The sequence below is a fragment of the Myotis nattereri genome (genome assembly GCF_964212035.1).
Source record: "Myotis nattereri genome assembly, chromosome: 1".
NCBI classification, from domain to species: domain Eukaryota; kingdom Metazoa; phylum Chordata; class Mammalia; order Chiroptera; family Vespertilionidae; genus Myotis; species Myotis nattereri.
Window position 1 is genome coordinate 173,405,822 of NC_138075.1, and position 14,926 is coordinate 173,420,747.

Below are 14,926 nucleotides of genomic sequence, written 5' to 3' on the forward strand. Positions count from 1 at the left end.
TGGTAGATACGGTCATGGGAATGGTTAGAAGTTCTGTTCTGATTGCTTCCAATTACTCAGTGATATAACGGGTAACACCACAAGCTAGGAGTTTTGCACACATTTCCCCAAAAATAATTTCTATCCTCTCTCTTTAATACCTCATCACAGAGAGCCATGAGAGCATTAGAAACAAAACAGAATTTTCAGGCAGGGTGGACAAACAGTATCGCACTAGGGCGACACTGCGCCTGAGCAGGCAGTGGGTGGCAATACCCTGAGGATTAAGAATGGAGTATGCCAACGGGGGACGAGTGGGCTTTTCACTCACTGATCAACAATTTTGCCTAAATCAGTTAAAATCTTCTCATAGTTTTAAGGAATGCAATAAACATTATGTAGTTAAAAGAAAAAAATCAAAAAGGACAAATTTCTTCTGAAAACTTAAGTTGTTTTACTGTTGGCTGTTATTCTATGTAGAAAAAAGAAAGGCTATTGTTGATTAGAAGGCATTTCATTTGGTCTCATATAATGGCCTGGGCTTGTTTTCCTCCGTCATGGTATTACATTGCTCTTCAAGTAAGCTTTAGCAAGGGATAATTTGATGACATTTCTTTCTCCCTTCCTAATTCCAGGTCAAGAAAATTTACCTGGATGAAAAGAGACTCTTGGCTGGGGACCATTCCATTGACCTTCTCTTAAGGGACTTTAAGAAAAACTACCACATGTATGTGTATCCTGTACACTGGCAGTTCAGTGAACTTGACCAACATCCTATGGACAGGTAAGAACTCTTTACCTTCCCATGACCAGGTCACTTTCCTGTTATAATGTCTAGTTATCTCGACAAAGGGAATTCTAACAGATTTAGGGGATTTCCCGGTTCTAGTCTAGAAGACTGAAATGCCAAATAAAGGTGGTTTGGTGTTTAAACACAAAACTGCTTTGAAAATAATAGAGTCTGGCCACACCCCAGCTCCCAAGTTCACACGTTTCCCATTGAGACTCTTCTAATTCTCTCACTCTTGATCCTAAAGTCCCAAGATAATCTGATTGGCCCAACTTGGGTCAAGTGCTACATCTGGAACAATCAGGTAGGGCCAGTTTGCAGAAACATGATCTCTGGGGTGCACCCCTACAAATTTGAATGGGGGAAAGGGCAGTTTTCAATGAAAAGGGAAACCTTAAGAATTGACACCCCAAAAGCTGTCTATCTTACCCAAAGATAGTTTATTTCATTTGCAACTTTTCATGAGCATACTATTCATTTGGCATAGTCAGCAATCTTGTGGAAGGAAGACACCCTTGGTGATTCTAAGAGTTAACTTTCACACACAAGCTACTCAGCTAATAGGCTGCCATGAATTTCATTGCAGAGTCTTGACACATTCGGAGCTTGCTCCTTTGCGAGCATCTCTGGTGCCCATGGAACACTGCATCACTCGCTTCTTTGATGAGTGTGACCCCAACAAGGATAAGCACATCACCCTGAAGGAATGGGGCCACTGCTTTGGAATTAAAGAAGGTAAATTCATCATCATTCTCTACCAGTGGTTCTCAACCTTCCTAATGCCACGACCCTTTAATACAGCTCCTCATGTTGTGGTGACCCCCAACCATAAAATTATTTTCGTTGTTACTTCATAACTGTAATTTTGCTACTGTTATGAATCTTAATGTAAATATCTGATATGCAGGATGTATTTTCAGGGGTCGCGACCCACAGGTTGAGAACCGCTGTAACCTAAGCCCTGTAGCCCTCATAGAGACGGCCTGCTGTGTGTTCCAATCGAAACCTAGAAACTGCAAGGTGGCAGCATCCCAGGCAGGACTCCTTCAGAGAAAGTACTCTCATGGCAAGGTTATCTTTACTCCCTTTATGATGCTCAAAGAGTAGCAAGTGTGAATATTTAGAGGATACCTGCATTGAGGTCTCAGCAGTTGGTTAAGCCTAATAAAATGATGTGAACCCAGAGAGTTGTGGCAAATCTCAGAAGGCTGCCCTTCTGAGAAAAGGATTTGATATCCTTCCTTAACCTGGGTATTGCATATATAATTGATTTCAGAGAGGAAGGGAGAGGGAGAGAGAGAGAGAGAGAAAAACATCAATGATGAGAGACAAGCACTCATCAGCTGCCTCCTGCACATCCCACACTGGGGATCAAGCCCACAACCCAGGCATGTGCCCTGACTGGGAATCAAACCGTGACCTCCTGGCTCATACGCTGAAGCTCAGTCACTAAGCTACACCAGCCAGGCTGGACCAAACTTTTAAAAAATCATATGTGAAGAGTAAAGCAGCCAGCCTGCTTCTGCCGATGGGAGACATCAGAAGAATCTCAGAATTCATCACCCACACACCAACAAGAGCTGGGTCTTACATCACAGGTTGTATCCCAATAGTATTCCTTTAACCCAAAAGTGACCCATTACTTCATCTTCAGTGACAAAAATAAAAAAATTAAATTAAGAGTGTTTTTCTTTACTCCCACAGTGGAGGAATTTAAATTTAGACATTTGTTTTGCTAGGTTATGTCTTAATCTACTTGCTTTTCTTTTCCTAAGTTAGAGTTGATTTTTATGAGCAAGCATGTTTTCAATTATCAAAATTTGAAAGATTTTTTGTTGTTGTTGTTGTTAATCTTCACCTGAGGATATTTTTCCATTGATTTTTTAGAGAGAGTGGAAGAGAGAGGGAGAGACAGAGAGAAACATTGATGGGAGAGAAACACATCGGTGGGTTGCCTCCTGCACGTACCCCAACCAGGGCCCAGGCCGGGGCGGATCCTACAACCAAGGTTCGTGCCCTTGACTAGAATCGAACCCTGGACCCTTTGGTCTGCAGGCCAAGGCTCTATCCACTGAGCCAAACCGTCTAGGGCTGAAAGATGTTTTTAAAAATAGGAAATCAAAACTGCTTACAATGTAAATGAACAGTGAAGATCAAATCCTTAAGGCTGAAGTTTTACACATACATTCACAACATACATGTAGAATAACATATGACCAAGCAGTAAATTAAGTTCCTCAAAGGTAAGAAGTTCCCCCAAAGAGGTAATTTGTGTGAACTTCACTTTTAAAGTAGTCTTTATGCACATGTATAATGCCTTGAAATTAGAAAGAGCTGAGAATATGATGAATTAGTTATCTATATATAAAAAAGCCCAGCGACCCTTACAGCGAAAGGACCAGAACAACTGGTAGCTATGACGCACACTGACCACCAGGGGGTAGATGCTCAACACAGGAGCTGCCCCCTGGTGGTCAGTGCACTCCCACAGTGGGAACGCCACTCAGCCAGAAGCTGGGCTCATGTCTGGCGAGTGCAGCAGCGCTAAGGAGCCGTGAGCCAAGTAGTAAGGAGCGAGCAGGCGGGCAGTTAGGAGTGAGGGGTCCCGGATTGTGAGAGGGCTCAGGCCGGGCTGAGGAACCCCCCGCCCCATGCACAAATTTCCTGCATCGGGCCTCTAGTTAGCCTGGCCAGAGTGGCTTAGCTAGTTGACATCGTCCTGTACCCTGAAAGGTTGCCGGTTCGATTCCCGGTTGGGGCACGTGTGAAAGGCAGCCAACTGATGTTTCTCTTGTTTCTCTCTCACATTGAGATGTGTGTGTGTGTGTGTGTGTGTGTGTGTGTGTGTCTCCCCCTGCCACCCACCATTCTGGAGAGGGAATAACGTGGCTGGGGCAGGACGTACTTGTGTATGCCCTTTTAGATGGCACTTGATTTTAAAGAAGAAAGCAAAAGACGAATATGAACAGAGACCGTTTATTTAAGGAAACTGTGGCCACTGTTCAGCAGGTAGGCTCCCTCAGGCTCTGGGCTGGGCGGCTGTCTGGGAGGAGCAGGAAGAGCTTAAAGTCCAGTGACTGCAAAGCTCCTAATGGTCTTGTTTGTTCAGTGTGGTTTGGCTGTGATTACGTTATTATGAAGAAGGGAAAGAATTATCACACAGTAAGCCAATAAAGCACATATGAAACATTCAGTCAGAACCAGTAAACAAGTTACTGCTTTGGGATACATTTAGGGAAAGCAAAAACAGGTATGTCTCAGTTTATAAGTATATCCTTCCTTCCCTCTGGGCTGAGAAATCAACAGAAGGACATGATAATTTTAGCCAGACTTTTCCTGAATTTTAATGGCCTTTGATGTGAACTAAATGTGCTCAAATATTCCAGCTCTGTCATTAACTGGCTTTGTGAATTAGGGTATGCCACTCGTCCCCCACAGGTCTCATTTTCCTTCTATGTCCAAAAAGGGGTTCATTTAAGAGGTGGTGGAGTCTTCTTATTTACTGCCCAGGACATAACATGTGTATGTGTACTTATTGACATATATCCACACTAATCTTCAGGAAAGCCTTCCTAGTGGGACTAATAGGGTAAACAAGTTGGATCATGCAGGTCCTACTAAACCAGTTAAAGACATCACCCTAGGAGTCCTGGAGGATCACCAACGTGTTTTCATTGGGAGTGATTTCATTGGGTTTATATTTAAGGAAGATTCTTTTGGTTGCATTGTGGAGAAGCCAAAAAACAGTTGAGAAGATGATGTGGTAGATTTAGGCAAGAGTTGATGAGAGCTTGAACTAGGGCAGTTACATTAGGGAAATGAAAAATAAACACATTCAAGTTATATATTAGAAACCTATTCAAGATATATTCAAGAAGATAAACAAACTAGAGGCCCAGTACACGAATTCATGCACCAGTGGAGTCCTTTGGCCTGGCCTGTGGGATTGGGCCAAAATTGGCTCTCCAACATCCCCTAAGGGATCCCGGATTGCAAGAGGGCACAGGCCAGGCTGAGGGACCCCACCGGTGCACGATTGGGGCTGGGAGGGACACAGGAGATTGGCCAGCGGGGAGGGACAGTGGGAAGGTTCCAAGGCATGTCCAACCCCCGTCTCACTCAGTCCCGATTGGCCGGACCCCAGCAGCAAGCTAACCTCCTGGTTGGAGTGTCTGCCCCCTGGTGGTCAGTGCACATCATAGCAACTGGTCAACCAGTTGACTGTCTGCTCCCTGGTGGTCAGTGCATGTCATAGTGAGCAGTTGAACTGCCTTTGCATATCATTAGCATATTATGCTTTGATTGGTTGAACGGCCAACCGGACAACTGGACACTTAGCATATTAGGCTTTTATTATATAGGATATAAATTAGTTTATAAGTAATGAAACTATTATCCCAATTTTACAAATGAAGCCAGTGCTCCAAAGAAATATACCAAACTCATCATTTTTCCCACTCTTGGAGTGAGAGGAAGATTTATATTGGGCAGGAGAATTACCTGGTGCCCCAGACAGGGTAGTAGCTTAGTCTGCAACAATTACTGAGGGAGGGCCATACTGGTAAGGGGCAGTCTGTCTTCTTCTGTAGGTGCAGCAACAAGTTCTTTTCCAATTACTCGATTGGAAATTTGATTTGTCACTGGACCTCCACTTATTTCCATTATATCTTAACAACCCTTACAGATTAGTATACTTGGCATTACTTGGCTGGGCCTCCCTGCAACATCCTCTATCAGTGGTTCTCAACCCTCCATCAGAACTACCTGCAGAGCTTTCTAAATGTACACGCCACTGGCCCACCCTTGGGGGTTCTGATTCAGGAAGCCAGGCATGAAGCCTGAAATTATATATTTTTTTAAGCTTCACAGGTGACCAATGCCCTCCCCAGGATGAGAACCATCATGCTGCCTGTTCTAATCCTTCAGCTCCAATGTTGTTTGTTTCTAGTACTACTCTGGCTACTTCCTAAAACTGTGCTTTGTTTTGTTTTCGCTTTTTTACAGAAGACATAGATGAAAACCTCCTGTTTTGAATTAAGATCTGCAAGAACTCAAACTTCCCAGCATCCTCCTCTCTGCTGACCACTTCTGAAATCCATGCAGCTGCGATACGTGTAGATTTATATTTAGCCGAATGTTTGCATGTCTGAGAAGACAATGAGTAATTGCTTGATAACTGTCTATGCACCAGCCATTTAACATTGATGTTGGAAATAAGACTTTAACATTAAGTGAAGTTGATATGAGCAAAATGCTGTATGCTGTTTGTAAACAGTTTAACTCATCACACTGTATCAATTTATGAGATACGTCCTTTTGTCTGTAATACCATGTGCATGTCGAGAAAATGCAACAATGCCCTTTTGTTGTGAACGTGTATTATTTTCCATGTATTACTACCCTAATAAAAATCCATAGAAATCCAAGTACTTGTTCAAGTTTTTTTTCCAGTCATTTATTTAAAGAACTATATGTGAAAGATCAGCCCAGGGCTCAGGCTTCATATCAAATTATAATTGTGCTTCCTAGACCCTATTAGTTAAAAAAAAATACAAGTGTGAACATGGTTGGGAGAGACGTTTCCTATGGGAAACTAATGTTCAATTGTTAAATGGTAGTTGCTCATGAATGTCCTTTGTCATAATGTAAGTTTAAACAGGGAACAAGTGAATTCAAGTGTTCTTTATCGATTCAATTGAAAATGTAGAGGATTATGCACTGCTTGATACAACTAACTTTAGCTTTTATGCAGGTGTCCATGTGTTTTTTGGGAGAGAGGGTGGCCCTGTAAAAATTCTACACATTTCATGTCCTCAAAATAGTGTAAAGATAACACGGACAGTGGAGATTCCTGAATTGCTTTGATGCCCAATAGAATCAGAGGTAAACATCACTACTGTAAATTGAAGCAAGAACATTTATCTTAAGAGAAAGTGTGTTCTCATTTGAGCTCATTTTTGGTAACTATTATTACAGTAAAAGCTAGATTGCAAAAATATAAAAGCCACCATAATAGAGTTTGTAGGATCTGAAAGACCTTATCACCCTTACTCTACTTTAAATATTTGAAAGAAAATAAAATGGTTTTTTACATATTTTCTTACATGAAAGAAAAGACATCAATGCAATTATCTCTGATCATTTCTTTCAACAATCAGAAATTTGTTGTTGGTAAGAGATTTATCTCTGATAGTCACTGAGAGAATGTGCCCCTAAGAACTTTATCTGTAGGATACTTCTGGCAGAGTTTGTTTTTATCAGGATAATCTTCCCTAATTAACTTCAAAATTTTATTTCTCTCTCTTCTTAGCTCAGTGAGTCACTTGTTCTTAAGCAGAGCACATCACACCATGTCATGTCTAAGTAATTAAGTTCAATTTGATTAGTCAAAATCTAATTATTATTTATTAGATTTTTCCAATGAGGGAAATAATTTTAGAAATTATCCCAAACTTAGAATGTTTTTGTATGTAGCTCTAAAGAAATGTCATGAGAGGTCTTAACTAATTACAAAACAAGTTTCTATTCATGAGTTTGCTGGGAACAGTGAAATTGTACTTAGTGGTATTAATTAGACCTAAATTATCATTTTAAATGTTTTGCATGTTTTAGAATAGTGAAAAGTGATTTTTAATGCTGAAGACACTACCTAAATATTTACTAAAAATGTTTTATTTTGAAATAAAAAATATTATCTAAAAATAGAAAATTTTAGAAGCTTAACATTTTCTATCTGTTCAGGCTCCCATGTGTATCACTGCCCTAAATGACATATTGTAGAAGCACTTTAATATTCTTGGTGGTCACAGTGTTTAATTGTGGGTTGTGATAAAGACATTACCCTAATCCCAACCAAAGGGATGAAGTTATTTTCTCAGTAATCAGTCTCTAATCCTATCTCTGTGCAATTGAGAGACTTTATGAGTTGGAGTTTCTAGTCTGGAAACAATTATTCACTTTAGCTTTGAAATTTATGACTCATATTGCCCATACCCATGAAGGCATTAGTAATACAGCTTAAATACTAGATGGGCATAGAGGTACTAGGAGATCACACTGCTCCTTGAATTCTTGCTCCGAGGGCCATTTGAAGCAAAGGTAATTTTTTAAAAAGACATACAGTGTCATTTGGGTTGATTCTATTGCACTAGGTAAAAGAATGTAAGATATTCTTGTGTTGGAGAATTTAATGATTTCTAATAGTTTCAGTTGACAAAAGAAAAAAGAAATTCAAGGGTTTGAATCTAAGGAAGAAAACTACAAAGGAGAGATGTGGGGAAAGGAGGGAGAGGGGGATAAGTTGCTTAAATTCAGACAAAATAAAATGGCACAAAGTTAAATCGGATTTCAGTTTCAAGTACATATGAAATAGTTGAAGAGTGACTTATATATAAAGAGGTTCATCTTGCTTCAGATCCTGGGGACAAGTCTTAATAAGAACATGATGAAGTTTCTTTTTCTTCCAAAATTCAATTCTAGAGTTCAGTTATTTGGCTGGAAACTCACAAGGTAAGTTCATTTAAATTAAGTGTGATTGAGGAACATAAAAAGGTTTGCTTTCTGAATCAACTAGCCAGTAAAGACGACATTGATTTGCTTTATGGAATCTACTCATATTATGCTTTTTGTCTGCCAACCCATTATGCCTCACAAGATTTTTTCCAGATCCTTTCCTTCTTGAGAAATTAAAGTTGTCAGTAACAGCATCCAGACCATGGTGAGTCTCACAGGGTTCATAGAAGCTCAAGGTGGATTTATCTGTATATTACATAAGGAATCTCATTTGAGCCAGTAAAGGTACATCCCCAATACTAAGCATGATATAACACTGGTGTTTGAAGATCTGTGGGTAGAGATAACAAATTCAAATAACTTCAGGGACCGAACAGAATAGATCAGCGGTTCTCAACCTGTGGGTCACGACCCCTTTGGCGGTAGAATGACCCTTCCACAGGGGTCGCCTAAGACCATCCTGCATATCAGATATTTACATTACGATTCATAATAGTAGCAACATTACAGTTATGAAGTAGCAACAAAAATAATTTTATGGTTGTGTATTTAAAGGGCCAGAAGTTTGAGAACCACTGGAATAGATTATGAGGAAGAGTAGGAATGCAATGCTATGAACCAGAGAATGTGTGTCTCATCTAAAGGCATTCAATGCATTTTAAAGCACAGTCTAGGGCGCTTACAGAGCCTGAATCTAGAGGCAGAAGTTAGCCTGACCAGGATTTCAACTCCTCTCACTAAACAGTCTATTACAATGGGAATAGGAGGTAGGCAAAAAACAACAACAACCTGATAATGATCTCCTAATCCAGTAGTTGGCAAACTCATTAGTCAACAGAGCCAAATATCAACAGTACAACGATTGAATTTCTTTTGAGAGCCAAATTTTTTAAACTTAAACTATATAGGTAGGTACATTGTTATTAATTAGGGTACTCCTAAACTGGCCTTTGCTAAAAACATCCTCAATCTGAGGGGTTGACCTCAGCGAACATACCCCCACTTCTTCTAATGCCACTTCTTCAAAATGGACTCGCCCAGGCTGAAAACCGACTTCTGTGCATGGGCCATGAAGTTTCAATCGCTCTGTACGTGCGCGCCCGCACGTGGTATTTTGTGGAAGAGCCACACTCAAGGGGCCACAGAGCCACATGTGGCTCGCAAGCTGAGGTTTGCCGACCACTGTCCTCACCCTTTCATTCCAGACTCCTCCCTCAGAATGGAATTTCTCATCCTGGCTGGCCTTTTGAGCACTGCCACTGCTCTGCCCATCCCTGTGAGTACTCCCCACCAGTTGTCACTCTACTTCCATTCTAGAGACAGTATTTCTGGGTTAGAAAGCATTTCCTAAATGTTCTCATTTCACAGAAGAGGATCGTGGAGTCCAGCAATGCTGTAGACCCAGACACGTCCCGTTTTTCCCTCAGCACAAGGGTCTTCCCAATACGAATCCCAGCTGCATGGTGCCATTTGCTAAGTGCATGACCTTGAGCGAGGAAGAAACCCGTGGCTTCCCAGTCTGTAAAGTGAGTTATAAGAGCGACCTCAGGACCTGCGGAGAATGATAAAAATGCAGGAGCACTGAAGAGTCCTAATTGGAGCACAGGAAACTCTTAAATAAACTTAGCAAGACAGAACAAATATTCTGCAGTGACCTAGGTCTTTTTTTTTTTTTTTTTAATCCTCACTCAAGGATATCTTTCCATTGATTTTTAGAGAAAGTGGAAGAGAGAGGAAAAGACGGAGAGAGAAATAGCGATGTGAGAGACATACATCGATTGGTTGCCTCCTGCACAAGCCCTGACCAGGGCCTGGGCCAGGGAGGAGCCTGCAACCGAAGTACATGGCCTTGACCGGAATCGAATGCGGGACTCTTTGGTCCACAGGCTGACACTCTATCCACTGAGCCAAACTGGCTAGGGCGTGACCTAGGTCTTAATTACACAGTTTGAATTGAGTTTCATTTATAACAAGAGGCCCAGTGCACAAAATTCATGCACTGGTAGTGTCCCTAGTGGCTGTCGGCTGCCAGCTGGGGCCTCCCTCCCTTCCCTGGCTGGCCCCGCCCCCTGGTCAAACCCCTGACGACCTCCCTGTCCAGGGGACAATTCGCATACCACGCTTGTATTGTGTAGGATACCCTTACCCCAAACTGTCTCAGGTTGACTATAGCCGTGCTTTCTACATCTATCCAAGTGAGACCTATGAGTCTAACCTGTGTCTGTTATAGTCTGAATATGTAGGACACCAAGTAGGCAAGAAACCCTCTTCCCTGCACATTTTTTTTAACAGAGGGGTTTTCAGAGAAGTGAGGGAGCTTTCAAAATTTGTTTTTGGGGATACCAAATCTGAACTTCTACTTCCATACTCCCTTCACTTTTAACTTCCAGATGCTGAGAACATTGTTGATTCAAAGAAAAAGAGGCATGTAGTATTAATTAATCTGAAGAGACTTATTTCCATTCTGATCGCTGGGCAGAATTAATTCAACTTTTCCTTATTAGATACTCAGCCGTGTTTTATTTCAGAGGTGAAGCTACATTACTGATGAGTATCATGCTCAGTAGCAGCTTGGTACCTACCCTCAGTTAGAATAAAACCTCTTTGTAATGAGTAATGTTTTGCCACATATGTTGTTTCACCTCGTTGCTGTTATTGTTTTTACAAGCTCGAACAATCTGGAGGCAGTTCCAGTGATCAGGTAAACTTCTAGTTGTATTTTCAAAGGGCATGTTCATCATTTTAAAAGTTTGCAATTGGGGGTAGGGGGTGTGGGGGTAGGAGATCAACCAAAGGACTTGTATGTATGCATATAAGCATAACCAATGGACACAAGACACCGCGGGGTAGGGGAGGCTGGGGGAAGGTCAAGGGGGAAAAAAAGGAGACAAACGTACTACTCTTTGTAATATTTTAAGCAATAAAAAAAGTTTAAAAAAATAAAATAAGTTTGCAATTGTCTGCAATCACTGACATCGTGTTTCTTCTTACAGAGATTTAGCTTTTACCCACCCCCAGGACTACCATTTTTTCCTCAGATCCCATTTTTCCCACCTCCACAATTTCCCCCAGTAAGTATGGGTTTGGGAAATCTCAAATTGTGAAGAATACTTATTAGTTGGATGATGATGATAAAAATTTCCAAATTTTAATAGAGAAATGTGAAGCTTTACAAGGTTGCCAGGCATCAGCTACTCACACTCCCCTCCCCACATAGCTTGTGGTGGAGTGTGACAAGGGACTAGCAAACTTCCCCCTAAATCTTCAGTCTCCTCCTCTTGCCATCAAGAAAGTATTTATACTGAGTTACTTAAACTATGATGAGGCTAGTTACTCTCCATGAAGAGAATACTGCCCTCTTTCTATAAGACCCATTCTTTTTTTTTTTTTTTCTTAATCACCTTGTTAAGAAAGGTGATTGTTGCTTTCTTTTCTCTACAAAGCTTTTTTTCCCCCCCAGCTCTTCCTAAGTTTTTCTCACAGGTCAAACAATATAATTGGTTTGTTCTTCTTATCGGACCCTCTCTCATCTTTTTAATATCTGAGTTCTTATAACACTTTTTAATAAAGGTCGGAACAATGCTAAATACATAATAGAACTGCCTTTATTCTGTATGTAATACTTTTATTGACGCCAACAGCATTCATTCGGTTAATATTTACTGAATGTCTATTATCTAATGGGGTCTATAGTGAGGGCTGGAAGTACAGAAGAGTATAAGTTCACAGTCTGATGAGGAAGAGAAATTCATAAATGAAAAACAAGACACTGTGATTTGATAAGTGCGTCTAGATGCAAATGCAAAGCTGACTTCGGCTGTGGATCAAAGACTTCATTCACAGGGAGATGGCATCTGAGCCAGGATGAGAAGCGGGTGAGGGAGAGGGAACCACAGTGCTTGGGACAGACCTAAGAAGGACCTTGCAATTTGGGGGAAGAATGACCAGTACAATGGGGCTGCAACACAAGTTGGAAACGTTAAATTTGGACAGTATTTAAGCAATGATGTTTTGGAAAGTTCACACAAATTTTAAGATAGCATCTTGCTTAATGTCTTGTTTATCACCTAAAAATATGTTTAAAACATAAATACGATTCTGTGTAAATTTGTTTTTATATCTAAATGTAACAAACACCTTCCCTTTGCTGGTATTTAATTTCAAATGGTTTACTTCTCAACTTCAAGTAGGCTTTTGGAAATTTGTCACCAAAGTTACAGTCCGCACTGGAACATCCTTTTTAAACATTTTCACATGTCCTAACTGAATCTTAGCCACTAAATTTCTAAGTACTTACATTTTAATTAATTGCTAATTATTTTTATTCTAGTCAAATCTAGGTGCATTGTTCCCCTTTCTGGGCTGACATTCAGTAAGATTTGTTTTAAATTAATACAAAATTCTAAAGTCTTGGTTTATAATTAGAATATAGGAATCTCTATATAAAATTATAGAGATATGTCTATATCATCTCTATTATAAAATTAAGTGTAAATCTATATGGAAAAAAAAATCACTGGTATTTGAAATGGAAACTCTTCCTTCCACCAGGTGGCAGAGTAGTATTAACTATCAGGCAAAGTTTCCCCTTTGCCACGTTTTCTCCTAATAATAGATCTTAGTGGCTGTGCTTATGGGGTAATTAAAATTGCCATGATCTGAAGAGGAAAGATTTATTTGTGTCCTCTTCCTATATGAAATGGCTGAACAGGAAAAAAAATATCAGGCAAAGAATGAATGTAGAGAAACTGATAGATTTGCAAGAATTATCAACATGTAGAACAGATTCCTGGGCTTTAGGTTTGACTAATTAAGCAAAATAAGCATACCTCTTGAAAGAAAAAAATTATGAAGATTTGGAATCTAACCTCCACGAATTAGAAGGTGGGCTCTCTGACAGCACATAACTGCTCCATAATTACTGGATGGATGGATGACTGGATGGATGAGAAAATGAATGCATAAGTGAGAAAAAAAGCCAAAGCAAAATGTTCACATTTTATTCTATTCGCAACTCATTTATTTTTTTTTATTTTTTTGGTAGATTCCAATTCCTCTTCCTTTTCCATATAATCCAAATCAGGTAATTATACTTAAAGTTCCCATTTAAATGAATACAAAACAAAACTTGAAAATTATTTCAATTTAATCAGAGAATTTGATATAAGCATTAATGGTTATTATTCTCTTACAGGGTTCATTAGTTATTGATACTTTGTTTGACTCAAGTCCTTTAATGTACAAATCTCGCATACTCTTGAAAACTGAACTACCTAAGACCTGAAATTTTCTTGATTATATAGAGCAGTGGTTCTCAACCTTCCTAATGTCGCGACCCTTTAATACAGTTCCTCATGTTGTGGTGACCCCCAATTTCATTGTTACAAATTGAACATAATTAAAGCATAGTGATTAATCACAAAAACAATATGTAATTATATATGTGTTTTCCAATGGTCTTAAGCGACCCCTATGAAAGGATCGTTCAACCCCCAAAGGGGTCGTGACCCACAGGTTGAGAACCGCTGATTTAAATTTTACTTCTGGAGGGATTGTATTGAATGAGGAATAATTACAAATGACAAGACTGACTCAGTCACAAACCAAAAAGTAAGTTATGTACATAACAATAATCTTTCCTAAAATTATAGGAAATGACATTAAAGTTTTTTCTCATAAAGAAGTAATCCCAAAATATAGCCTTTTTCCAACCCAGTAAGCATAAGTTTAATGATCTTCCCTAAAAGTCCCTACTACATCTGGAGCTCACAAAAGAAAATGGGGGAGTTGGCTGTAGGGATTTACTTAAAATATTAGCAAATACAAATTTCAATGCCATAATTTTAGTAATGCTAAGAATTCTAAAAAGCATGTTTCCATTTAATCAAGCTAATATAAAATGTGTAACATAAAAAAGATAGATAAAATGCTGAATTACACCTCCTTGATTATTTGATTGTTTTCTTTATTTTAGGTCCTGACACCTAATGACATAATAGCGGTAAATATATTCTAGTCTGTTAATCCATAAAGTTTATAAAAATACTAGGGGTCCAGTGCACGAATTTGTGCACCTTGCAAGGAACTGTGAGCCATGAGGCTGCAGTGGGCACAGTGGCAGGTCTTGGCCCATCCTCCACGCCCCTGCCGGCCTCTCCCACTGCAGCCCCTGGTCCCCCGTCTGCAGGCAGCCCTGCTCCCGTTGCCACTCCCGTGCGCTGACAGCACCAGCACCACTCACACCCACTGATGGCACAAAGCAATTGGGGCCAGCACCATCAGCAGGTGCAAGCGGTGGCTGCTGCCCCAATAGCCCCTCAGGAGCAGGGGGAGGTGGATAAGCCCTCAGGGTGCTCGCAATGGATGCGAGCAGTGGTTCTGGTGCCAGCAGTGGGTGCGAGCGGGGCCCAGCTGGCAGCAGGTGCTAGCGCCCAGCGGGACCGTGGTGTGTGGGAGCAAAGAATTTTCAGTAACCACCAGAGGCTCACCCCAATGACAGCAACCAGACCCCACCGTGGTCTGGTTCCCCACTCACCTGCTCCACCATCCCACCATGGCTGACGCCCACCATGTTCCATGTGCACCCCCTGGTGGTCAGCGCACGTCATAGCGACCAGTTGTTTGGTTGTCCCGCCATTCAGTCTA

At 40.6% G+C, this 14,926-nt stretch overlaps 2 protein-coding genes across 3 annotated transcripts in view; both read left to right on the top strand.

Moving 5' to 3' along the window:
- SPARCL1 (SPARC like 1) overlaps nucleotides 1-6,195 on the top strand; it is a 60,943-nt gene extending 54,748 nt beyond the window's left edge. For both annotated transcript variants that reach the window (XM_081095077.1, XM_081095078.1), the window contains 3 exons: nucleotides 615-763; nucleotides 1,356-1,504; nucleotides 5,774-6,195. In XM_081095077.1, coding sequence (XP_080951203.1) covers nucleotides 615-763; nucleotides 1,356-1,504; nucleotides 5,774-5,802 — 327 coding nt within the window. In that variant the 3' untranslated portion in view covers nucleotides 5,803-6,195. The remainder of the gene's footprint in view (nucleotides 1-614; nucleotides 764-1,355; nucleotides 1,505-5,773) is intronic.
- Nucleotides 6,196-9,500: 3,305 nt separating this feature from the next.
- Nucleotides 9,501-14,297, top strand: SCPPPQ1 (secretory calcium-binding phosphoprotein proline-glutamine rich 1; the record flags this gene model as incomplete). Its single annotated transcript, XM_081111806.1, has 5 exons — nucleotides 9,501-9,557; nucleotides 10,950-10,982; nucleotides 11,275-11,352; nucleotides 13,332-13,364; nucleotides 14,256-14,297. The coding sequence occupies 5 exons, from the start codon at nucleotides 9,501-9,503 to the stop codon at nucleotides 14,295-14,297; spliced, it is 243 nt and encodes an 80-aa protein (XP_080967932.1).
- Between the last annotated feature and the right edge of the window lie 629 nt (nucleotides 14,298-14,926).